The sequence below is a fragment of the Tachypleus tridentatus genome, chromosome 11 (assembly GCF_004210375.1).
Source record: "Tachypleus tridentatus isolate NWPU-2018 chromosome 11, ASM421037v1, whole genome shotgun sequence".
Classification (NCBI taxonomy): domain Eukaryota; kingdom Metazoa; phylum Arthropoda; class Merostomata; order Xiphosura; family Limulidae; genus Tachypleus; species Tachypleus tridentatus.
The window spans coordinates 18,621,347-18,648,813 of NC_134835.1; the positions used below are offsets into that span (position 1 = coordinate 18,621,347).

Here is a 27,467-nt window from a genome sequence, read left to right on the forward strand (position 1 = left end):
TTAGCGCGACGCGGGCGCGAACCCGCGACCCTCGGATTACGAGTCGCACGCCTTACGCGTTTGGCCATGCCAGGCCTGAATGAATTTGAATGTGGTGCATGAAACAAAAGAGACTCCAAACGTCTTCTCAGAATAGTCTATTTCGTGACATGTTAAAGAATGTGAAATTTTTATTACGGGATATTTTAACATCAAACAGTCCACACAGATTTAGTAAACAAAAGTATTTTAATGCGAAAGTATATCCTCTAAAGAAAGTCGCTTACAAACTACTAATGAAATAAATAAAATATATGATACATTAAAACATAACAACCTCTTCTTCCTGAAATTCCGAAAACAAATTTGTTCGTTTTTTTCTCTAAAAAATGAATTTTTATTACGTCATAACTTTGCATTGATTCTTCTATGTCTATGCATGAAAAACATTATGGCGTAAACCAAAAATAACATTTGTGTATAGATACGGAATAAATTAATTAATATTAAAAACAAATACATATTAATTCAATAAACTAAAGCCAAATCATAAGGTCTTGTTCCTTCTAAACTTCAAGCAGCAGCAGTAGGTTAATAAAAACGTCAACAATAGAGCTATCTAGCAATTCAACAATAGAACTAAGTAACAAGTCAACAATAAAAGTAAGTAGTAAGTCAACAATACATTAAGTAACAAGTGATGATACATCTAAATAGCGAGTAAACAATAGACCTAAGCTACAATTCAACAATAGAACTAAGTAACAAGTCAACAATAAAAGTAAGTAGTAAGTCAACAATACATTAAGTAACAAGTGACGATACATCTAAATAGCAAGTAAACAATAGACTTAAGCTACAATTCAACAATAGAGGTACCTTAGCTATCATGTTTAGTAATAAACCGAGAAAGTTCAACACAAGTCTAGAAGATTTCTTCACATTTGTGGTAGTGGTAATTAATTACCTCACAATGAAACCATATCTACTAAAATACTAATAACCTTTAACATTATTCACCTAGAAAATGGTTTATGAAATATTTACGTTTTATAAAGGCATAATTTCAAGCAGGAAACAGGAGAATAAATATTCTATACTTAATTACACACATCACGCTAATTATACACAGAATCTAACTTTTTTCTTTAATATTAGCGAAATTCCCAAGAATTAACCAGTGCTGAAATACATTTCTCCCGTATTGACCAAGTCGTCTTTTGTATTGGTCGTAACTTTAATTATTCTGCACACATGTGCGTATAAGGAGTTACAATTATTTTGACAATTGCATCACTGTGTATGATAATTGTATTTATAAATAGGAAATCACGACATTATTCGTTTTACCTAGTACTATATTCTACTTGCAGCTAGGCGATAGGGGGTAAAGTAAACACCAGTTTCTGAAAATGATATAAACATCATATATTAGGAACAGCATAGCCATAATAACCTATTCATTATTCGTTTTACTTACTACTATATTCTACTTGCAGCTAGTCGATAGGGGGTAAAGTAAACACCAGTTTCTGAAAATGATATAAACATCATATATTAGGAACAGCATAGCCATAATAACCTATTCATTGTTCGTTTTACTTACTACTATATTCTACTTGCAGTTAGTCGATAGGGGGTAAAGTAAACACCAGTTTCTGAAAATGATATAAACATCATATATTAGGAACAGCATAGCCATAATAACCTATTCATTATTCGGTTTACCTAGTACTATATTCTACTTGCAGCTAGGCGATAGGGGTAAAGTAAACACCAGTTTCTGAAAATGATATAAACATCATATATTAGGAACAGCATAGCCATAATAACCTATTTATAGAAACCAGACCAAAAGATGAAATGTACAGTTAATGTTTCGTATAATTTAACTGAGCAAAACAGTGACGATTGGCGCGTGAAATCCACATTTCTTCCTATTAACCAATCATTGCTATTTGACTGTTTCTGAGAGCATGAATGGTTTATTTGGAATCCTCATCAGAAGAATGTTTGGCGAGTGCCATAAGGATCATAGTTAGTTCTTTCTTGTTTATTTTCCCATCCTTGTTAAAGTCACAACCTCGCAAAATGGCGTTCTGGAACTCCAGAAGGTCTTGAGCGTCGTAGTCCTGAAGATGTTTATAAAATAATTACATCTATCTATCTTTAACACAAAAATAACCGTTTATTATAACAGGAAATTGGTATCTTTTTATTGAACAAGATATTGTTACTGGATACCTAACAGGGAATTTCAGCTGTATATATATCAGGAAGGACATTGCTACTGTTAACTGCATAACGAACATTGTACTGCTGTGACTTGATAAACAAGCTATTATAGTTTTTTACTCTACAAGTGTTTACTTCGGGAATGTATACAATGTTTGCTGTTTAGGCGACTGTCATGGCTGTTCGTTATTGTCTAATGTGCTGTTTAATCAAATGTTTGCTTTTGGTAAGTAGACAATGTTTGCTGTTTAGGCAAATGTTATGGGTGCCCATTGTTGTTTAATGTACTGTTTGCTGCTTAGGTGATCGTCATGGCTGCCTGTTATTATTTAATGTATTGTTTAATCAAGCGTTTGTTTCTGGAAACTAGTCAATGTTTACTGTTTAGGTGATCGTCATGGCTGTCCGTTATTATTTAATATATTGTTTAATCAAGCGTTTGTTTCTGGAAACTAGTCAATGTTTACTGTTTAGATGACCGTCATGGCTGCCTGTTATTATTTAATATATTGTTTAATCAAGCGTTTGTTTCTGGAAACTAGTCAATGTTTACTGTTTAGGTGACCGTCATGGCTGTCCGTTATTATTTAATATATTGTTTAATCAAGCGTTTGTTTCTGGAAACTAGTCAATGTTTACTGTTTAGGTGACCGTCATGGCTGCCTGTTATTATTTAATATATTGTTTAATCAAGCGTTTGTTTCTGGAAACTAGTCAATGTTTACTGTTTAGGTGACCGTCATGGCTGTCCGTTATTATTTAATGTACTGTTTAATCAAGCGTTTGTTTCTGGAAACTAGTCAATGTTTACTGTTTAGGTGACCGTCATGGCTGTCCGTTATTATTTAATATATTGTTTAATCAAGCGTTTGTTTCTGGAAACTAGTCAATGTTTACTGTTTAGGTGACCGTCATGGCTGTCCGTTATTATTTAATATATTGTTTAATCAAGCGTTTGTTTCTGGAAACTAGTCAATGTTTACTGTTTAGGCGACCGTCATGGCTGTCCGTTATTATTTAATATATTGTTTAATCAAGCGTTTGTTTCTGGAAACTAGTCAATGTTTACTGTTTAGGCGACCGTCATGGCTGTCCGTTATTATTTAATATATTGTTTAATCAAGCGTTTGTTTCTGGAAACTAGTCAATGTTTACTGTTTAGGTGACCGTCATGGCTGCCTGTTATTATTTAATATATTGTTTAATCAAGCGTTTGTTTCTGGAAACTAGTCAATGTTTACTGTTTAGGTGATCGTCATGGCTGCCTGTTATTATTTAATATATTGTTTAATCAAGCGTTTGTTTCTGGAAACTAGTCAATGTTTACTGTTTAGGTGATCGTCATGGCTGTCCGTTATTATTTAATATATTGTTTAATCAAGCGTTTGTTTCTGGAAACTAGTCAATGTTTACTGTTTAGGTGACCGTCATGGCTGCCTGTTATTATTTAATATATTGTTTAATCAAGCGTTTGTTTCTGGAAACTAGTCAATGTTTACTGTTTAGGTGACCGTCATGGCTGTCCGTTATTATTTAATGTACTGTTTGGTTTTTATTGGATAGAATACTGAGAATAGTTTGGTTTGTTTTTAGAGGAAAATTAAAACTCAACCTGAATTTAATGTCGCTCACAAATTAAATGAAAGTATTTTATTTCCGTTTTCCACGTTTGTACACTCTCTCTCGCGCGTATCAAACGCTGCATTACTGCCCTTCATTTTTGAGTTCTACGTTTGTTTACTTTGAGATCTGCACAAAGGTACATGAAGGCTATCTGTGATATGCATTCATAATTTAGTACTGAAAGACTTTTGGTCTACTCTTTTACCAACGAATAGTGGGATTGATTGTCTCATTATAAAGCCTCCACGGTTGAAAGGGTGAACATATTGGATGAGACGGAGATTCGAACCCGCGATCCTCAGGTTGGGAGTCAAGCGTTCTAATTATTTGGTTATGCTGGGTCTATTGCTAATGTTTACCATTGGTGGGGTTCTTGTCTAATGAATACGTTAAACAAACAAGTCCGAAGTTAAATGAAATATTTATAATATTTATTATCTTTTGATCAATGTGATAATTACTCTTTTGACGAGTTCCAGCAAATCTTTCAAAAATCCTTTCAACTCTTCGTTTTCTATCGTGCCATTTTCGTCCTGTTACGAAAATACAAAAAAAAAAAAAGAATGGACGTTAGTAAGTTTAGTCCACCCATAAAGGTTGCACCATTATCATTATCACATTATTAAAAACTTCCAAATACAGCAAAATAAGTGTCACAATTAAACTTTATTTAAAAAATAGCTAACACACTGTAAAATAAATAAACATTCGTTTTAAATTACATAAAACTGAATGAAATGAATGTGGTTCAGTCCATAATGCTGTATTTATTTTGTTGTTTTAATTTTGCGCAAAACTACACGAGGGCTATTTGCGCTAGCCGGCCCTAATTTAGCAGTGTAAGACTAGAGAGAAGGCAGCTAATCATCACCACCCACCGCCAACTCTTGGGCTACTCTTTTACCAACGAATAGTAGAATTGATCGTTACATTATAACGCCCCCACGGCTGAAAGGGCGAGCATGTTTGGCGCGACGGGGATGCGAACCCGCGACCCTCAGATTACGAGTCGCACGCTTTCATGACTACAAACACTAATCTCTAAATTCATTAAAACCTTTTCATCTGTCTCATGCTGCTCGTGATAATTTCTGAATTAGTTATATCAAGTTATTTTGTGAATTTTATTGAGGATGAGTTAGACCAAAAATGTTGAGGTGAAGTGTTTGTCAGGATATGTGCCACGCCACGTGCCTCAATATTTGAATTTACTGATGCTAACACACCGCATTCTAAATCCTTTGAAATTAACAGAAAAATATTGTATATACTATAGACTATTTGAGGAAAGAGCTTCTTTCGCTAGTGAATGGTAATCTCATTTTCCTATTATTTTCTGACATAATTTTAAATTATTCCATTCTTATAAATAAAAGTTATTCATTACAAACAGCCTCCTTATTAAAATCATCCATGTGTGCCGTCCCAAGTGAGAGTGTATCACATAGTCAAGAAGGATAGCCATCTGAGAAACCGATGCAATCACGTATCCACTACTTGCTTCTACAACATATCTGTTCACACGTCGCATACTTCTAACACCTACAAAAAGAAACATGTGTTTACGCTGTTCCTCACGGTCAAGTCAACGAATGCAGCGTTTACACATTTCTGTGTAACTGGGCTGTTAAAATATTAGCTGGAAAAACAGTCGCTCTGTTACTCTAGATTATGTAAAACAAGCAGAGGTTAGGGGTGCTTTCGATATGACAACCCCAGAAAAGGAACTTTATGCAATGGAAGTGACACTGAAGAGTCTTCAGACAGAGCATTGACGTTACGACATGGGTTGTAACGACAGGGTGAAACTCCATAATAGTTTTAATATAACGTACCCAATCCCTGTATTGATTGCTTTACTCTTTAATAATTAACTTGTGTTAAAATGTGTTTATTTTATAAGAAATAATACACATCGTCACCTAACGCTTAGCGAAACGAGTAGTTGGACAAATTTTATTTTTTTTGTTTATTTTTAGAATTTACTAAATCAAAAAGTGACAAACAACTCATCGTTGCAAACTCTAAGAGTGATTATAAAGCATCATTACTATCACTGTCTCCAACAGACAACTCATCGTAAGAGTGATTATAAAGCATCATTACTATCATTGTCTCCAACAGACAACTCATCGTAAGAGTCATTATAAAGCATCATTACTATCATTGTCTCCAACAGACAACTCATCGTAAGAGTGATTATAAAGCATCATTACTATCATTGTCTCCAACAGACAACTCATCGTAAGAGTGATTATAAAGCATCATTACTATCATTGTCTCCAACAGACAACTCATCGTAAGAGTGATTATAAAGCACCTTACTATCATTGTCTCTAACAGACAACTCATCGTAAGAGTGATTATAAAGCATCATTACTATCATTGTCTCCAACAGACAACTCTTCGTAAGAGTCATTATAAAGCATCACTACTATCATTGTCTCCAACAGACAACTCATCGTAAGAGTCATTATAAAGCATCATTACTATCATTGTCTCCAACAGACAACTCATCGTAAGAGTGATTATAAAGCATCACTACTATCATTGTCTCCAACAGACAACTCTTCGTAAGAGTGATTATAAAGCATCATTACTATCATTGTCTCCAACAGACAACTCTTCGTAAGAGTGATTATAAAGCATCATTACTATCATTGTCTCCAACAGACAACTCATCGTAAGAGTGATTATAAAGCATCACTACTATCATTGCCTCCAACAGACAACTCATCGTAAGAGTCATTATAAAGCATCACTACTATCATTGTCTCCAACAGACAACTCATCGTAAGAGTGATTATAAAGCATCATTACTATCATTGTCTCCAACAGACAACTCATCGTATGAGTGATTATAAAGCATCATTACTATCATTGTCTCCAACAGACAACTCTTCGTAAGAGTGATTATAAAGCATCATTACTATCATTGTCTCCAACAGACAACTCATCGTAAGAGTGATTGTAAAGCATCACTACTATCATTGTCTCCAACAGACAACTCATCGTAAGAGTCATTATAAAGCATCACTACTATCATTGTCTCCAACAGACAACTCATCGTAAGAGTGATTATAAAGCATCATTACTATCATTGTCTCCAACAGACAACTCATCGTATGAGTGATTATAAAGCATCATTACTATCATTGTCTCCAACAGACAACTTTTCGTAAGAGTGATTATAAAGCATCATTACTATCATTGTCTCCAACAGACAACTCATCGTAAGAGTGATTATAAAGCATCACTACTATCATTGTCTCCAACAGACAACTCATCGTAAGAGTCATTATAAAGCATCACTACTATCATTGTCTCCAACAGACAACTCATCGTAAGAGTGATTATAAAGCATCATTACTATCATTGTCTCCAACAGACAACTCATCGTAAGAGTGATTATAAAGCATCACTACTATCATTGTCTCCAACAGACAACTCATCGTAAGAGTGATTATAAAGCATCATTACTATCATTGTCTCCAACAGACAACTCATCGTAAGAGTGATTATAAAGCATCATTACTATCATTGTCTCCAACAGACAACTCATCGTAAGAGTGATTATAAAGCATCATTACTATCATTGTCTCCAACAGACAACTCATCGTAAGAGTCATTATAAAGCATCATTACTATCATTGTCTCCAACAGACAACTCATCGTAAGAGTGATTATAAAGCATCATTACTATCATTGTCTCCAACAGACAACTCATCGTAAGAGTGATTATAAAGCACCTTACTATCATTGTCTCCAACAGACAACTCATCGTAAGAGTGATTATAAAGCATCATTACTATCATTGTCTCCAACAGACAACTCATCGTAAGAGTGATTATAAAGCACCTTACTATCATTGTCTCTAACAGACAACTCATCGTAAGAGTGGTTATAAAGCATCATTACTATCATTGTCTCCAACAGACAACTCTTCGTAAGAGTCATTATAAAGCATCACTACTATCATTGTCTCCAACAGACAACTCATCGTAAGAGTCATTATAAAGCATCATTACTATCATTGTCTCCAACAGACAACTCATCGTATGAGTGATTATAAAGCATCATTACTATCATTGTCTCCAACAGACAACTCTTCGTAAGAGTGATTATAAAGCATCATTACTATCATTGTCTCCAACAGACAACTCATCGTAAGAGTCATTATAAAGCATCACTACTATCATTGTCTCCAACAGACAACTCATCGTAAGAGTGATTATAAAGCATCATTACTATCATTGTCTCCAACAGACAACTCATCGTATGAGTGATTATAAAGCATCATTACTATCATTGTCTCCAACAGACAACTCATCGTAAGAGTGATTATAAAGCATCATTACTATCATTGTCTCCAACAGACAACTCATCGTAAGAGTGATTATAAAGCATCATTACTATCACTGTCTCCAACAGACAACTCATCGTAAGAGTGATTATAAAGCATCATTACTATCATTGTCTCCAACAGACAACTCATCGTAAGAGTGATTATAAAGCATCATTACTATCATTGTCTCCAACAGACAACTCATCGTAAGAGTCATTATAAAGCATCATTACTATCATTGTCTCCAACAGACAACTCATCGTAAGAGTCATTATAAAGCATCACTACTATCATTGTCTCCAACAGACAACTCATCGTAAGAGTGATTATAAAGCATCATTACTATCATTGTCTCCAACAGACAACTCATCGTAAGAGTGATTATAAAGCATCACTACTATCATTGTCTCCAACAGACAATTCATCGTAAGAGTGATTATAAAGCATCATTACTATCATTGTCTCCAACAGACAACTCATCGTGAGAGTGATTATAAAGCATCATTACTATCACTGTCTCCAACAGACAACTCATCGTAAGAGTGATTATAAAGCATCATTACTATCATTGTCTCCAACAGACAACTCATCGTAAGAGTGATTATAAAGCACCTTACTATCATTGTCTCTAACAGACAACTCATCGCAAGAGTGATTATAAAGCATCATTACTATCATTGTCTCCAACAGACAACTCATCGTAAGAGTGATTATAAAGCATCATTACTATCACTGTCTCCAACAGACAACTCATCGTATGAGTGATTATAAAGCATCATTACTATAATTGTCTCCAACAGACAACTCATCGTAAGAGTGATTATAAAGCATCATTACTATCATTGTCTCCAACAGACAACTCATCGTAAGAGTGATTATAAAGCATCATTACTATCACTGTCTCCAACAGACAACTCATCATAAGAGTGATTATAAAGCATCATTACTATCATTGTCTTCAACAGACAACTCATCGTATGAGTGATTATAAAGCATCATTACTATCATTGTCTCCAACAGACAACTCATCGTATGAGTGATTATAAAGCATCATTACTATCATTGTCTCCAACAGACAACTCATCGTAAGAGTGATTATAAAGCATCATTACTATCATTGTCTCCAACAGACAACTCATCGTAAGAGTGATTATAAAGCACCTTACTATCACTGTCTCCAACAGACAACTCATCGTATGAGTGATTATAAAGCATCATTACTATCATTGTCTCCAACAGACAACTCATCGTATGAGTGATTATAAAGCATCATTACTATCATTGTCTCCAACAGACAACTCATCGTAAGAGTGATTATAAAGCGTCATTACTATCATTGTCTCCAACAGACAACTCATCGTAAGAGTGATTATAAAGCACCTTACTATCACTGTCTCCAACAGACAACTCATCGTATGAGTGATTATAAAGCATCATTACTATCATTGTCTCCAACAGACAACTCATCGTAAGAGTGATTATAAAGCATCATTACTATCACTGTCTCCAACAGACAACTCATCGTATGAGTGATTATAAAGCATCATTACTATCACTGTCTCCAACAGACAACTCATCGTAAGAGTGATTATAAAGCATCATTACTATCATTGTCTCCAACAGACAACTCATCGTAAGAGTGATTATAAAGCACCTTACTATCATTGTCTCTAACAGACAACTCATCGTAAGAGTGATTATAAAGCATCATTACTATCATTGTCTCCAACAGACAACTCATCGTAAGAGTGATTATAAAGCATCATTACTATAATTGTCTCCAACAGACAACTCATCGTAAGAGTGATTACAAAGCATCATTACTATCATTGTCTCCAACAGACAACTCATCGTAAGAGTGATTATAAAGCACCTTACTATCATTGTCTCTAACAGACAACTCATCGCAAGAGTGATTATAAAGCATCATTACTATCATTGTCTCCAACAGACAACTCATCGTAAGAGTGATTATAAAGCATCATTACTATCACTGTCTCCAACAGACAACTCATCGTATGAGTGATTATAAAGCATCATTACTATAATTGTCTCCAACAGACAACTCATCGTAAGAGTGATTATAAAGCATCATTACTATCATTGTCTCCAACAGACAACTCATCGAAAGAGTGATTATAAAGCACCTTACTATCATTGTCTCTAACAGACAACTCATCGCAAGAGTGATTATAAAGCATCATTACTATCATTGTCTCCAACAGACAACTCATCGTAAGAGTGATTATAAAGCATCATTACTATCATTGTCTCCAACAGACAACTCATCGTAAGAGTGATTATAAAGCACCTTACTATCATTGTCTCTAACAGACAACTCATCGTAAGAGTGATTATAAAGCATCATTACTATCATTGTCTCCAACAGACAACTCATCGTAAGAGTGATTATAAAGCATCATTACTATAATTGTCTCCAACAGACAACTCATCGTAAGAGTGATTATAAAGCATCATTACTATCATTGTCTCCAACAGACAACTCATCGTAAGAGTGATTATAAAGCACCTTACTATCATTGTCTCTAACAGACAACTCATCGCAAGAGTGATTATAAAGCATCATTACTATCATTGTCTCCAACAGACAACTCATCGTAAGAGTGATTATAAAGCATCATTACTATCACTGTCTCCAACAGACAACTCATCGTATGAGTGATTATAAAGCATCATTACTATCACTGTCTCCAACAGACAACTCATCGTAAGAGTGATTATAAAGCATCATTACTATAATTGTCTCCAACAGACAACTCATCGTAAGAGTGATTATAAAGCACCTTACTATCATTGTCTCTGACAGACAACTCATCGTAAGAGTGATTATAAAGCATCATTACTATCATTGTCTCCAACAGACAACTCATCGTAAGAGTGATTATAAAGCATCATTACTATCATTGTCTCCAACAGACAACTCATCGTATGAGTGATTATAAAGCATCATTACTATCATTGTCTCCAACAGACAACTCATCGTAAGAGTGATTATAAAGCGTCATTACTATCATTGTCTCCAACAGACAACTCATCGTAAGAGTGATTATAAAGCACCTTACTATCACTGTCTCCAACAGACAACTCATCGCATGAGTGATTATAAAGCATCATTACTATCATTGTCTCCAACAGACAACTCATCGTAAGAGTGATTATAAAGCATCATTACTATCACTGTCTCCAACAGACAACTCATCGTATGAGTGATTATAAAGCATCATTACTATCACTGTCTCCAACAGACAACTCATCGTAAGAGTGATTATAAAGCATCATTACTATCATTGTCTCCAACAGACAACTCATCGTAAGAGTGATTATAAAGCACCTTACTATCATTGTCTCTAACAGACAACTCATCGTAAGAGTGATTATAAAGCATCATTACTATCATTGTCTCCAACAGACAACTCATCGTAAGAGTGATTATAAAGCATCATTACTATAATTGTCTCCAACAGACAACTCATCGTAAGAGTGATTACAAAGCATCATTACTATCATTGTCTCCAACAGACAACTCATCGTAAGAGTGATTATAAAGCACCTTACTATCATTGTCTCTAACAGACAACTCATCGCAAGAGTGATTATAAAGCATCATTACTATCATTGTCTCCAACAGACAACTCATCGTAAGAGTGATTATAAAGCATCATTACTATCACTGTCTCCAACAGACAACTCATCGTATGAGTGATTATAAAGCATCATTACTATAATTGTCTCCAACAGACAACTCATCGTAAGAGTGATTATAAAGCATCATTACTATCATTGTCTCCAACAGACAACTCATCGTAAGAGTGATTATAAAGCACCTTACTATCATTGTCTCTAACAGACAACTCATCGCAAGAGTGATTATAAAGCATCATTACTATCATTGTCTCCAACAGACAACTCATCGTAAGAGTGATTATAAAGCATCATTACTATCATTGTCTCCAACAGACAACTCATCGTAAGAGTGATTATAAAGCACCTTACTATCATTGTCTCTAACAGACAACTCATCGTAAGAGTGATTATAAAGCATCATTACTATCATTGTCTCCAACAGACAACTCATCGTAAGAGTGATTATAAAGCATCATTACTATAATTGTCTCCAACAGACAACTCATCGTAAGAGTGATTATAAAGCATCATTACTATCATTGTCTCCAACAGACAACTCATCGTAAGAGTGATTATAAAGCACCTTACTATCATTGTCTCTAACAGACAACTCATCGCAAGAGTGTTTATAAAGCATCATTACTATCATTGTCTCCAACAGACAACTCATCGTAAGAGTGATTATAAAGCATCATTACTATCATTGTCTCCAACAGACAACTCTTAAGAGTATAGACAATTCTCTCTTAAGAAATAATGGTGAAATGGTGTGTTTCATCAGAGTATGGAACAGAATTAAGTTGTTTTTCATCAACACAATTTGGTTATTAATTTTATGCAGTAACACTTACTCTGTCATAAAGTGCAAACACTCGCTCGATGTCTTCCCTTGTCAACTTGCTGCATCCCTGGAAAAACGTTGCATATAAATTTATTACAGTTCTTTAAGGAAGGCATACTTGCAAATTATTTGTAGTCATAGTAAGGACAGAAGCATAATAAAGGTGCAGTAATACTAAGGATGTAGTCATTAGTAAGAATAGTATGATAGTAACCATGAAGTCATTGTAACAATGTATTCAAAGTAAAAGGGAAGTCATAGGGTAGAGTCACACAAAGAAAAGAATCATAGCAAGAAGGCAGTCGTAGAAAATATACAGTCATAGTAAGGATATAATATAGTAAGGGTGTAGTCACAGAAATAGTACTGTCATAGTATTGGTACAATCACAGCATGTTTGCAGTTACACTAAACGATTTGTTTGGTTTGAATTTCGCGCAAAGCTACACAGGGCTGTTTACGCTAGCCTTCCCTGATTTAGTATTATTAACTTACAGGGAAGGCAGTTACTCAACACCGTGCACCCTGGGCTGATCTTTTACGAACAAACAGTGGAAATAACCGTCACATTATAACCCTCCCACGGCTGAAAGGAAGAGCATGTTTGGTCACGGGGATTCAAACCCTTGAACTTACTACAAAGCCACACTAGGCTCCGTAGTAACGGTGCAACTACAGTAAGAATGCAGTCATAGTAAAGATGTAGTCATAGTGGGGATGCAACTACGGTAAGGATGAAGTCACAATAATAATGCAACAATTGTAAGGATGCAGTCACAGTAAGGATACAGCCAGAGTAAGGATGTAGTGACAGTAAGGACAGTGTAAGGATGTAGTGACAGTAAGGATACAGCCAGTGTAAGGATGTAGTGACAGTAAGGACCTTGTGACAGTAAGGTCGTAGTGACAGTAAGGATACAGCCAGTGTAAGAATGTAGTGACAGTAAGGATGTAGCCATAGTAAAGAAGTAATCACGGAGAGGGTACAGCTATAGTAGGGATACAGTCATACGAAGAACGATACACAAGTGAATATTCACCATTGTCAATAACATGTAGAATAAACGTTTTTTTGTTTTTTTTACAGCTTCTACTTTTAATAAGTTGACGGCACACATTGAACAACGATAAAAACATGATCCTGTCCAATGAAAAAAGAAATAGTCTGTTTTAGATTTTTACTTTTATTTTTGGACGTGATCAGCATATCGATAAAATAAAAATAATTACCTTCTCCAATCAGTAAAGACCATTTCTTACGGATATACTTAATACATTATTAAACGAACGTTCTTATAAGAGCGCAAGTATGTTTGTTTTCTTTAAATAAAACTTATCGTTTAATTAAATTCTTTCGTCTTTAGAATTGCTTGAAGAAAAGCATTGTAAAGAATTTTCCGGAACGATTCGTTTCGCGTTTTTATATCCTTGTGTTACAAATAATATTGAAACTAAAATAAACATATTGATCTAAATCAATAAGTAAATACTAAAACATTTTGTTTTGTTCTCTTAACTTTGTAATTTCATGAAGGTGGAAGGATAACAAACTTACTCTAAAAGCAGACCGACACAGGAAGTTCTCTTTGACCGGAAGCAGCCTAGTGGCGAGAAACAACACATACGAATTTTGTAAACCACGAAACTACGTTATACTTGAAGTCACTATGTGCATTCAAAATTGTGTAATGTTATTTATACTTTATCAGTATTTGTTCAAACTAGTTAAATTATATTTATTACAAAGTGACGTTAAATATATTTTTGATAAAAATCAAAATATTTTTATTTTTATAAATATGTTTTATTTTATAAATATGTATTACTGACCACATATTTAACTAGTCTGTATACTTGGTCGTTTGTTTAATACACTCTAATTGTGTTATTGGCCATTTATTTCAGCAACTTGCTAACTTTGCTTTTAACCTTTATTATTGGACATTTTTACTTCAGTCTGTGTTGATAACTTGTTCCACTGACCTGGATTATTGGACATTTTTATATCAGTTTGTATTCTAGGAACGTAACTATGTTAACTTTAATATTCGGGTTTTTATTTCGTAAACTTAATTTTGTATATTTGTTTCTCTGCTCTGTGTACGTGATTTATTTGTATTGATAATTTATTCCGTAGAGTTCGTGTTATAATTTCGTATTACGAGTTTATTGTATAACAGTTTTATGTTTTGTTTTGAGCACAGAAAGAGACAATACAGTAGGCCTAGTTAAGGGTGACTGTTTGTTTTGTAATTTTCTTAATTAAAACATGTTATTTTAGATATTTTTAGGTATTTTAACCTTTTGTTTCAACATTCTATATTCCTATCTATTTGTTTAGCTAGTCTATGTTATTTTAAATTATTTCAGCATAATATGCATTTTGAACGTTCACAAACTTAAATTCTTTAAAGTTTGTCTTATCGACTTACTTCTGTGACACCATTTGACAAACCTTTATTCTCGAATGTTTCAGAGATATTATCCGTATATCTGTCGAAATGTCTATCTATATATCTATCTGTATATCTATCTCTATATCTCTCTCTATATCTATCTGTATATCTGTCTATATATTTATCTGTATATCTATCTGTGTACTTACTTTGCCATTTCACTTAATTGTAATTTTCCATCTTTGTTGGAATCAAATATCTGGAGCTGTGGAAAGGAACAAAATATTTGGTAATTTATTGTAGACGTAAATACGAACTACATTTTATTAATAATTTCATAGCCTCTAGAAATTACTACAAATATAAAGAAACATAATACACTTAATGCTAAAGGCATACACGAGTGTGGATGCGCGCGTTTATTATATTACGCTGAGTGTTATTAGAACAAAACTGACGGTTTTGTTTCTCTCTCTCTCTCTCTCTCTATATATATATATATATATATATTTATGTTATTACTACAGTAGAGTTTAACAATATGATTACATTATTTTTTACAGGTATATTTTTAATACAGTAATTTAAGTATTAGCTAGAGGGCGTAAAAATAGAGAGTTTTATGTTGACTTCAGGTTTTACTCATACATTCGAAGTTAAATACGAAATAGTTCTGAATTGTGTTTGTGTTTTTCTTATAACAAAGCTACTTCGGGGTATCTTGTGTGCCCAAGACAGGAAATCGAACCGTTGATTTTAGTATTGTAAATCTATAGACATGTCGCGGGTATGTGAAGTATCTGGAGTTGTTTCGAGTGCAGATTGAGATGAAAGAAGTCAAGGTAATAAGCAGATTTTTTGTTTTTTTAATAAAGAGTGGAATCAGTCAGTGAAGCGTTTGGATTTGTGTTTGCTATCGCTCCTGTTCAGTTGTTTTACATAAGTAAGTTGATTGGTTTTGCGTTTGTTAACGTCATTTGTGATGAAGGCCTACAACAGTTCACAGTAGTGTACAAACGTTCAAGCTTGTAGAAAAGTTAAAAGATTAACTAAAATAATTTATTATCGTTAAGTGGAGTGTACGTTGGATTATTTTTCATCAAATAATTGAAAAAAATCCGCCAACGAAAGTGTGTGTGTATGTTTTCTTAGAGCAAAGCCACATCTGCTGAGCCCACTAAGAGGAACCGAACCCCTCATTTTAGCGTTGTAAAACCGTAGGCTTATCGCTGTACTAGCGGGGGGCGCCAATGAAAAACCAATGTCACAGCACAACAACGTTACACACCCCTAACAAACGAAGACTGTTACACATTTCAAACTTATGTCGTATGCTCACCAACGTATCTGTGTATTCTATCAACTTTTCTTCATCTACAGACTGGTACCCTTCTTAAGACTGTTATACATTTCAAACTTATGTCGTATTCTCACCAACGTGTCTGTGTATTCTATCGGCTTTTCAACCTTATGTCGTATGCTCACCAACGTGTCTGCGTATTCTATCACCTTTTCAAACTTATGTCGTATGCTCACCAACGTGTCTGCGTATTCTATCAGCTTTTCAAACTTATGTCGTATGCTCACCAACATGTCTGTGTATTCTATCAGCTTTTCTTCATCTTCAGACTGGTACCCTTTTTAAGATTGTTATACATTTCAAATTTATGTCGTATGCTCAGCAACGTGTCTGTGTATTCTATCAGCTTTTCAAACTTATGTCGTATGCTCACCAACGTGTCTGTGTATTCTATCTGCTTTTCAAACTTATGTCGTATGCTCACCAACGTGTCTGTGTATTCTATCAGCTTTTCTTCATCTACAGACTGGTACCCTTCTTAAGACTGTTATACATTTCAAACTTATGTCGTATGCTCACCAACGTGTCTGTGTATTCTATCAGCTTTTCAAACTTATGTCGTATGCTCACCAACGTGTCTGTGTATTCTATCAGCTTATCAAACTTATGTCGTATGCTCACCAACATGTCTGTGTTTTCTATCAGCTTTTCTTCATCTACAGACTGGTACCCTTCTTAAGACTGTTATACATTTCAAACTTATGTCGTATGCTCATCAACGTGTCTGTGTATTCTATCAGCTTTTCAAACTTATATCGTATGCTCACCAACATCTCTGTGTATTCTATCAGCTTTTCTTCATCTACAGACTGGTACCCGTCTTAAGACTGTTATACATTTCAAACTTATGTCGTATGCTCACCAACGTGTCTGTGTATTCTATCGGCTTTTCAAAGTTATGTCGTATGTTCACCAACGTGTCTGTGTATTCTATCAGCTTTCCAAACTTATGTCGTATGCTCACCAACGTGTCTGTGTATTCTATCAGCTTTTCAAACTTATGTCGTATGCTCACCAACGTGTCTATGTATTCTATCAGCTTTTCAAACTTATGTCGTATGCTCACCAACGTGTCTGTGTATTCTATCAGCTTTTCAAACTTATGTCGTATGCTCACCAACGTGACTGTGTATTCTATCAGCTTTTCAAACTTATGTCGTATGCTCACCAACGTGTCTGTGTATTCTATCAACTTTTCAAACTTATGTCGTATGCTCACCAACGTGTCTGTGTATTCTATCAACTTTTCAAACTTATGTCGTATGCTCACCAACGTGTCTGTGTATTCTATCAACTTTTCAAACTTATGTCGTATGCTCACCAACGTGTCTGTGTATTCTATCAACTTTTCAAACTTATGTCGTATGCTCACCAACGTGTCTGTGTATTCTATCAACTTTTCAAACTTATGTCGTATGCTCACCAACGTGTCTGTGTATTCTATCAGCTTTTCAAACTTATGTCGTATGCTCACCAACGTGTCTGTGTATTCTATCAGCTTTTCAAACTTATGTCGTATGCTCACCAACGTGTCTGTGTATTCTATCAGCTTTTCAAACTTATGTCGTATGCTCACCAACGTGACTGTGTATTCTATCAGCTTTTCAAACTTATGTCGTATGCTCACCAACGTGTCTGTGTATTCTATCAACTTTTCAAACTTATGTCGTATGCTCACCAACGTGTCTGTGTATTCTATCAGCTTTTCTTCATCTACAGACTGGTACCCTTCTTTCTTCGCTTCTTTCAATAGATCATCCAAGAAATTCTGCAACAAATAGTTACCTTCATTTGTTTTGTCATGAATACATTTTCCAAACCATTTTTACCTGTGCTTTATCACGAATACACTGAGTAACTTGTGAACAACATTAATTCTGACCACACCTACCTCATTCTATGTATGACCTTTGACCCACCTCTTTATAGTGAAACTGACTTAAATCCCGAAACACTGAACTTTTTCTAAGAATATGAGAGTTAAACATGAACATTTGACTAATATAGTATGAGAGTTAAACATGAGCATTTGACTAATATAGTATGAGAGTTAAACATGAACATTTGACTAATATAGTATGAGAGTTAAACATGAACATTTGACTAATATAGTATGAGAGTTAAACATGAATATTTGACTAATATAGTATGAGAGTTAACATGAACATTTGACTAATATAGTATGAGAGTTAAACATGAGCATTTGACTAATATAGTATGAGAGGTAAACATAAACATTTGACTAAATAGTATGAGAGTTAAACACGAACATTTGACTAATATGGTATGAGAGTTAAACATAAACATTTAACTAATATAGTATGAGAGTCAAACATGAACATTTGACTAATATAGTATGAGAGTTAAACATGAGCATTTGACTAATATAGTATGAGAGGTAAACATAAACATTTGACTAATGCAGTATGAGAGTTAAACACGAACATTTGACTAATATGGTATGAGAGTTAAACATAAACATTTAACTAATATAGTATGAGAGTCAAACATGAACATTTGACTAATATAGTATGAGAGGTAAACATAAACATTTGACTAAATAGTATGAGAGGTAAACATAAACATTTGACTAATGCTGTATGAGAGTTAAACACGAACATTTGACTAATATGGTATGAGAGTTAAACATAAACATTTAACTAATATAGTATGAGAGTTAAACATGAACATTTGACTAATATAGTATGAGAGTTAAACAGGAACATTTAACTAATATAGTATGAGAGTTAAACATGAACATTTGACTAATATGGTATGAGAGTTAAACACGAACATTTGACTTATATGGTATGAGAGTTAAACATGAACATTTGACTAATATAGTATGAGAGTTAAACATGAACATTTGACTAATATAGTATGAGAGTTAAACATAGTCATTTGACTAATATGGTATGAGAGTTAAACATGAACATTTGACTTATATAGTATGAGAGTTAAACATGAACATTTGACTAATATAGTATGAGAATTAAACATGAACATTTGACTAATATAGTATGAGAGTTAAACATGAGCATTTGACTAATATAGTATGAGAATTAAACATGAACATTTGACTAATATAGTATGAGAGTTAAACATGAGCATTTGACTAATATAGTATGAGAGTTAAACATGAACATTTAACTAATATAGTATGAGAGTTAAACATGAACATTTGACTAATATGGTATGAGAGTTAAACACGAACATTTGACTTATATGGTATGAGAGTTAAACATAAACATTTAACTAATATAGTATGAGAGTTAAACATGAACATTTGACTAATATAGTATGAGAGTTAAACAGGAACATTTAACTAATATAGTATGAGAGTTAAACATGAACATTTGACTAATATGGTATGAGAGTTAAACACGAACATTTGACTTATATGGTATGAGAGTTAAACATGAACATTTGACTAATATAGTATGAGAGTTAAACATGAACATTTGACTAATATAGTATGAGAGTTAAACATAGTCATTTGACTAATATGGTATGAGAGTTAAACATGAACATTTGACTTATATAGTATGAGAGTTAAACATGAACATTTGACTAATATAGTATGAGAATTAAACATGAGCATTTGACTAATATAGTATGAGAGGTAAACATGAACATTTGACTAATATAGTAAAGGGGAACTGATTTTTAAACAAAACTGCTAACTTGTTTAGTGAGGAACCTACTGAACTAAATAATTAATTAAAAATACGATAACAGCAACTTTTATAATAGGCAAGTTGTGATTTTAGTAATTAGTAATTAAATGTTTTAGTTACCTAAGTTAGAACTTACCTACTGTAAAGGTTGCTGTTATATTTTGTAATCAAGTAGTGATGTTATTTTAGGATTATTACGTAAGTGTTCTTGTTAAAAAAAAGATGTTCGACATTCATAATGCGAAACAAAATTGCTTATTGAACGTCCAACATGTTTATTTGTTAACAGTGCTCTTAATATAACACTAAGCTGACTATTAATTCGATCTTTTCGCAAAAAAATTGTCATAAGGTGTCGTTAAGCCTAAATAAATCACCTATTGCTAGCCGTTCCAACGTCTACATAATGCTCTTTCTATTAACATTCTCTGGCCAGGTTGGTAATCGTAATCTGAGGGTCGGATGTTTGAATCCCCGCCACACCAAACATTCTTGCCCTTTCAGTGATGGGGGCGTTATTATGTGACGGTCAATCCCACTATTCGTTAGTAAAAGAGTAGCCAAAGAGTTGGCGGTGGATAGTGATGACTAGCTGCCTTCCCTCTAGTCTTACAGTGTTAAGTTAGGGACGGCTAGCGCATATAGCCCTCGTGCAGCTTTGTGCGAAATTCCAAAAACAAACAAACAAAAGTAAATAAATAATCAAAACAAAGAAGAATTTTCAATAACATTTGGTCAATTTAACATTTGTAAAACATATTTATAATCTCAGTAACGTTAATATTATCACACTTAGGGAACTGATAACAATTAAAATTTCTTCGCACATAAACTATCGTGTATTCACTGAAAAAAATCCTGAGACTCGGTAGTGTATGTTAGAAATACAGGTTGTAATATTGAATAATAGAGAAGCCAAGGTAGAGAGATTGTCATAAAAATATTACAAAGGAATAAAAAATGTTTACAACTGAAATAGTGGTTTTGGTTTGTTTGGAATTTCGCGCAAAGCTACACGAGGGCTATCTTCACTAGTCGTCCCTAATTTAGTAGGGTAAGACTAAAGGCAAGGCTAGTCATTACCACACACCGCCAACTCCTGGGCTACTCTTTTACCAACGAACAATCAGATTGACCGTCACATTATAACGCCCCCACGGCTGAAAAGGCGAGCTTGTTTGGTGCGACAGGGATGCAAGCCCCCGATCCTCAGATTACGAGTCGCACGCCTTAACCCACCTGGCCATGCCGGGCTTCCCATTATGTTAAGACAAAACGCTTATTGCTAACCATGCAAACTTTTTCATAATGTGTTTTCTAAAACACAGTCTCGTTACTTCCACACAGATTAACAATTGCCAGCCATGACAACGTGTAGATAATGTTTTCTTCTATCAACTGTGATGGCTTTATTATTATATATATGTTTTAATATCGACGTTTGTTTTAGATACATATGTATTTAGAAATGCATGTAACTTATACCGTTAAATCTGTATTGCGAAATACCCGCCCATTCACTGAGGTAGTAGAAGATTCTGGAGTGTAAGAATCAACAATGTATATGTGTATGTAAGTATCGTTGTTTTAGCTGAACTTTTTAGAATCTCGCTTAACGCTTATTAAAGGTAACCAAAGTAACGTGCCAGGAGAGAGTATGCATTATTGGTTTGCTACAGTTGGTATATTATAAACCTCAGAAAATGTAACTGTGCTTGATGCTTATTAATTAGGAACTTCAGATATTTAACTTCAACGGTTTAACCTTGGACGTTAGTATTTTTACAAAAACATTTTATAACTTCAGCTATGAAAAACTCATGCGTAATCAGCGAAGAGTTAGCTAGCTCCCCGGTAAGTGAATTGTACCTATATCAATTCAGTGATGTCGAGAAAACCCACTTGTAGAGAAATATATGTGTAAAAAACGGCTCGTTTGGGTTGAGAAAATATTTTACGTAGAGGAGCGAACAACGTTTTGACCTAACGATGATCGAAGAAGGTCGAAATATTGTTCGCTTCTCCACGTAAAATATTTTCTCAACCCAAACGAGCCTATATCAATTCAGTTGTAATTCGCTCATCGTAAACCGTCGATAAAATATTCAGTCCTAGATAGAAGACTCAGTATTGTTTGTAAGTTTTTAAAACTGTTATATATAAATCAGTATTTGTAATAACCATTATTATAAATTGTATTATTGTTTGTATATTAAAATATATTTGTATTCAAAAAGAGAGAAAGTGCATGTATCAATCTTGTTGGGAAACACGACTAATCTGATACGTTTAATTAACTTCTACATTTAAATTACGATTTAACTCAGTTGCAAGCAATTTGAAATTGTAATAGGTAGCACAATGATTTATAGGCTCGTTCGAGATAAATTATGATTCATAACAATAGTAAAGTTAACTCAGTTTCAGGCTGTTTCAAATCGTAATACGTAACATAAGAAATTGGAGGCACGTTCCAGATAAATCATAATATACAACACAATAGTACTACCATCAGTCTTCTTACGTCTAATTGAAATAACTATTGCTAACAGTATTGTTACATAAAAGTCCAGTGCCTTCTGCTAACAGTATCGTTGCGTCTTGCTCAAGTAGCTAATTTGTTATTTATTTATTAAGAGTAACCGACCTTTAGTTCGTCTGCTTCGATATATCCGCTGTCGTCGGTATCGTATTCCCGCCATATCTGCGAAGGAAGGATTTTTGGTTGTAAGAAAAGAAACCCAACAGTTACAAAATACATTAAGTGTAATGTTTATCACAAATTATTTTATTATTTCAAAAAATTTACGAATCACATTTTATCCTAAAAATCAAAACACGATAGTAGTTTCCACAAAGAAACGTTTCAAATTTTTTGTATCACAATATTTTCATCAGTGTGTTTTCTTATATCAAAGCCACATCGAGCTATTATAAAAAAGTCCATAACTTGATATCAGTATATTACAAGATTGGAATGTGATCAAGTGATAACGAATTGGGTAAAAATAAACAATTAAAAACTGTATTATTAATAATAAGTCAGTAAACAACGACCTTTCAGAACAGTGGCTTACTTTGAAGAGAATATGTCTCATGTTACGACAAGCCATTATTTGGTTTTCTTTTAGTATTGACTACATCTGAAAACGATACTACTGTCGTAAAGATGCTTATGTTCCCACAAAATAAATCATTTTATTGTGCTTACAAATTGTTGTTTATCAACTCATTAGGTTCTGGCAATCTTGCAATCTGAGGATTGCGGATTCCAGTCCCCATCACATCAAACATGCTCGGCTCCCCAGCCGTGGGTGCGTTATAATGTCACTGTCAATCCCACTATTCGTTGATAAAAGAATAGCCTAAGAATTGACGGTGGGTGGTGATGACTAGCTGCCTTTCTTCTACTCGTGCGCCCAGCATGGCCAGGTGGGTTTAGACGTTCCACTCGTAATCTGAGGTTCAAGGGTTCGAATCCCCGTCGCACCAAACATGCTCGCACATTAAGCCGTGGGGGCGTTATAATGTTACGGTCAATCCCACTATTCGTTGGTAAAAGAGTAGCCAAAGAGTTGGCGGTGGGTGGTGATGACTAGCTGCCTTCCCTCTAGCCTTACACTGGTGAATTAGGGACGGTTAGCGCAGATAGCCCTCGTGTAGCTTTGCGCAAAATTCATAAACAAACTCAAATCTATAAAGGATTGTACTTGTTTCATTGTCCAATGTTCAATTAATTTATTCTTCCAAAGCCATTAGATGAGGTTAATTCTCATTTATCTAATAATTTGTTGTTTGTTTATCAAATTGCTATGCCTATCGACACCAGCTGGTTAAAAAGTTTAAGATCATACCAAAAAGAAGTCCTAAACAGGGTAGGAAATGCCCAACAAGAGATATCAGTAGTGAGTTCCATGGCTGTCATTGCGAATAACTGCAAACACATTCGCCTTGGCCTGGTCGATATAAGCGTTTGCAGAAGGCTGGCTTGAATGTTATTCCAAGTGGTGAAGATGGCCTCACGAAGATATTGCACTGTTTGGAATTGACGTACATTTCTATAGACTTCTCTTGCCATCCACCCCGAAACATTTTCAGTGGAGTTCAGTTCGGGTAAACATGCTGAATGGCCCAAAGGAATCATGTTATTAGCCATGAAAAAGACCTGCGGGCATTGTGGATTGCAGCATTGTCCTGCTGAAAGGTCCAGTCATTTCCACACAAGCGAGGGCCTTCAGTCAATAAGGATGCTCTCTCCAACATACCAATGTAGCCAGCTGCTGTTTGACGCCCCTGTATAACCTGAAGCTCCATTGTTCCATGGAAGGAGAAGGTACCCCAGATCATAATGGAACCTCTTTTACTGTGTCGTGTAGAAAATGTCTCCAGTGGGATATCCTTATTGTGCCAGTAATGTTGGAAGCCATCTGGACCATCTAGGTTAAATTTTATCTCATCAGAGAACAAAACCTTCTTCCACTTTTCTACGTCCTACGTTTGGTGCCTCTCAACAAAGTTTAACCGAGCTGTTTCGTGGTGTGGAAGGAGGCGTGGCCTTTGAAAACGTTTACGGTTTTAAAGCCTTTCTCTCGTAGATGCCGTCTTTTTGTTCTTTAGCTGCATTCTGCGTCCGTAAGGGCCTTAATCTGGTTCGACGATCGGCTTCCAACATTACTGGCACAATAAGGATATCCCACTGGAGACATTTTCTACACGACACAGTAAAAGAGGTTCCATTATGATCTGGGGTACCTTCTCCTTCCATGGAACAATGGAGCTTCAGGTTATACAGGGGCGTCAAACAGCAGCTGGCTACATTGGTATGTTGGAGAGAGCATCCTTATTGACTGAAGGCCCTCGCTTGTGTGGAAATGACTGGACCTTTCAGCAGGACAATGCTGCAATCCACAATGCCCGCAGGTCTTTTTCATGGCTAATAACATGATTCCTTTGGGCCATTCAGCATGTTTACCCGAACTGAACTCCACTGAAAATGTTTCGGGGTGGATGGCAAGAGAAGTCTATAGAAATGTACGTCAATTCCAAACAGTGCAATATCTTCGTGAGGCCATCTTCACCACTTGGAATAACATTCAAGCCAGCCTTCTGCAAACGCTTATATCGACCAGGCCAAGGCGAATGTGTTTGCAGTTATTCGCAATGACAGCCATGGAACTCACTACTGATATCTCTTGTTGGGCATTTCCTACCCTGTTTAGGACTTCTTTTTGGTATGATCTTAAACTTTTAACCAGCTGGTGTCGATAGGCATAGCAATTTGATAAACAAACAACAAATTATTAGATAAATGAGAATTAACCTCATCTAATGGCTTTGGAAGAATAAATTAATTGAACATTGGACAATGAAACAAGTACAATCCTTTATAGATTTGAGTTTGTTTATGAATTTTGCGCAAAGCTACACGAGGGCTATCTGCGCTAACCGTCCCTAATTCACCAGTGTAAGGCTAGAGGGAAGGCAGCTAGTCATCACCACCCACCGCCAACTCTTTGGCTACTCTTTTACCAACGAATAGTGGGATTGACCCTAGCATTATAACGCTTTCATGATTGAAAAGGAAGCATGCTTGGTGTGATGGAGATTCGAATCTGCGACCCTCGAATTACGAGTCGAGTGCCTTAACTACCAGGCCTCCTATATGGACAACCTTTTGCAATCACTAATTTCATTGTTTTCGATTATTTTTATAATAAGGACTATCATGAACTGAAATCTAGGATTGAAAACAAAATTTCTTGGTGGGGGACTAAAGTAACATATTTTCTTAGATTTAAATGCTTAATTTATCTAATTTTATCTTATGTTTCTTCGATGGTGGTCAACAGAAAGCTTTTTATGATTTTGTTTGTTTTAGCGCAAACCTACACAAAGCGCTGTGTGCTCTCTGTCCATGATTGAAAAGGAGACACCAAGTTAGTTGATTACTGAGCGGTATATTTCACCTTGATTTAACAAAACAGACGAGTCTTGTCGCAACATTTTCGGATTCTTTCTAAGTGATGTTAGTTTAGCTTCTTTTAATATAAATTTAGAACAACAACTGATGGAAAAAAATACCGTAAAACACAGACGAAATCCGCTTGTAAACCTAAACCTCGATTTCTAATAAACACGACTTAGATAAAAAACATCTTTAAAGACGCAGTGGATGAAAAATGAAATAAAAGGGTGATAGGATGAGAGCGATGATGTTGTACATAACCTGAGGGTTGCTGGTTCGAATCCCCGTCCCACCACACGTGCTCACCCTTTCAACGAAGATGGCACTCGTGTAGCTTTGCGCGAAATTAAAAAAACAAACAAAAACATACACAATCGAAATGGATTTTGTTGTAAACAAAAAAACAAATGCTTAACTTCTTCTCAAATTTAGAAGCAAAACTGACACAGTGAGCAAGGGCGCTGACTTGTGTCAGAAAATTAGAATAAAAAAGTATGAAAATGTTTGTTAGATTTGTATAAGGACTCTTAAACTAATTTCATGGTAACTAGAGTTAACCTGTATTGATATAACACCGAATTCTTTTATTAGTTTCGTTCAGAAGTGACTCAGAATCATCTCTGTTCTGCTCTCTGGATATGAATTATAAATTTTGCTTGCAACATTCGACTGATATATAATTACCATTCCTCCTGACAGCGCGAGGTAACAAACCGCGTGATAAGATTTAATTTTCATCACATTACGGGTTAAAATAACTTCAGTCCATTTAATTATAAAGTTCTTATCAATTGACCACGAAGTGGTATCAAACGAAGCCGAAGTTTCTGACCTCCTTTAGTTGAAAGCTATTTGACCAAAATAAATAACAAGGATCGAATTCTTGTCAAGTTGTAAAACTTTCGTTGTTTACTGTACTGTGTCAGAAGGACGAACAATGTGAAGTTCGTACTGAACAACTTTCGTTGTTTACTGTACTGTGTCAGAAGGATGAACAATGTGAAGTTCGTACTGAACAACTTTCGTTGTTTACTGTACTGTGTCAGAAGGATTAACAATGTGAAGTTCGTACTGAACAACTTTCGTTGTTTACTGTACTGTGTGAGAAGGATGAACAATGTGAAGTTCGTACTGAACAACTTTCGTTGTTTACTGTACTGTGTGAGAAGGATGAACAATGTGAAGTTCGTACTGAACAACTTTCGTTGTTTACTGTACTGTGTCAGAAGGATGAACAATGTGAAGTTCGTACTGAACAACTTTCGTTGTTTACTGTACTGTGTCAGAAGGATGAACAATGTGAAGTTCGTACTGAACAACTTTCGTTGTTTACTGTACTGTGTCAGAAGGATGAACAATGTGAAGTTCGTACTGAACAACTTTCGTTGTTTACTGTACTGT

At 34.9% G+C, this 27,467-nt stretch overlaps 1 protein-coding gene across 1 annotated transcript; it reads right to left on the reverse strand.

The window, feature by feature from the left end:
• Nucleotides 1-249: 249 nt before the first annotated feature.
• Nucleotides 250-22,801, reverse strand: LOC143231728 (calbindin-32-like). Its single transcript, XM_076466345.1, has 7 exons — nucleotides 22,749-22,801; nucleotides 18,103-18,192; nucleotides 15,274-15,329; nucleotides 14,224-14,269; nucleotides 12,679-12,735; nucleotides 4,299-4,370; nucleotides 250-2,111 (listed from the first exon to the last, which is right to left on the reverse strand). Exons 3-7 carry the CDS (start codon nucleotides 15,279-15,281, stop codon nucleotides 1,965-1,967), a joined length of 330 nt encoding a protein of 109 aa, XP_076322460.1. The 5' UTR covers nucleotides 15,282-15,329; nucleotides 18,103-18,192; nucleotides 22,749-22,801; the 3' UTR covers nucleotides 250-1,964.
• Nucleotides 22,802-27,467: the final 4,666 nt, after the last annotated feature.

Bases quoted from the DNA above. Each gene is read 5' to 3' on its own strand.
- LOC143231728 (XM_076466345.1), bottom strand. The intron at 12,736-14,223 runs GTAAGTTTGTTA...ACGTTTTTCCAG, and splicing joins TGTGTCGGTCTGCTTTTAGA to GGATGCAGCAAGTTGACAAG. The intron at 2,112-4,298 runs GTAATTATCACA...AAACATCTTCAG, and splicing joins TGCTGGAACTCGTCAAAAGA to GACTACGACGCTCAAGACCT.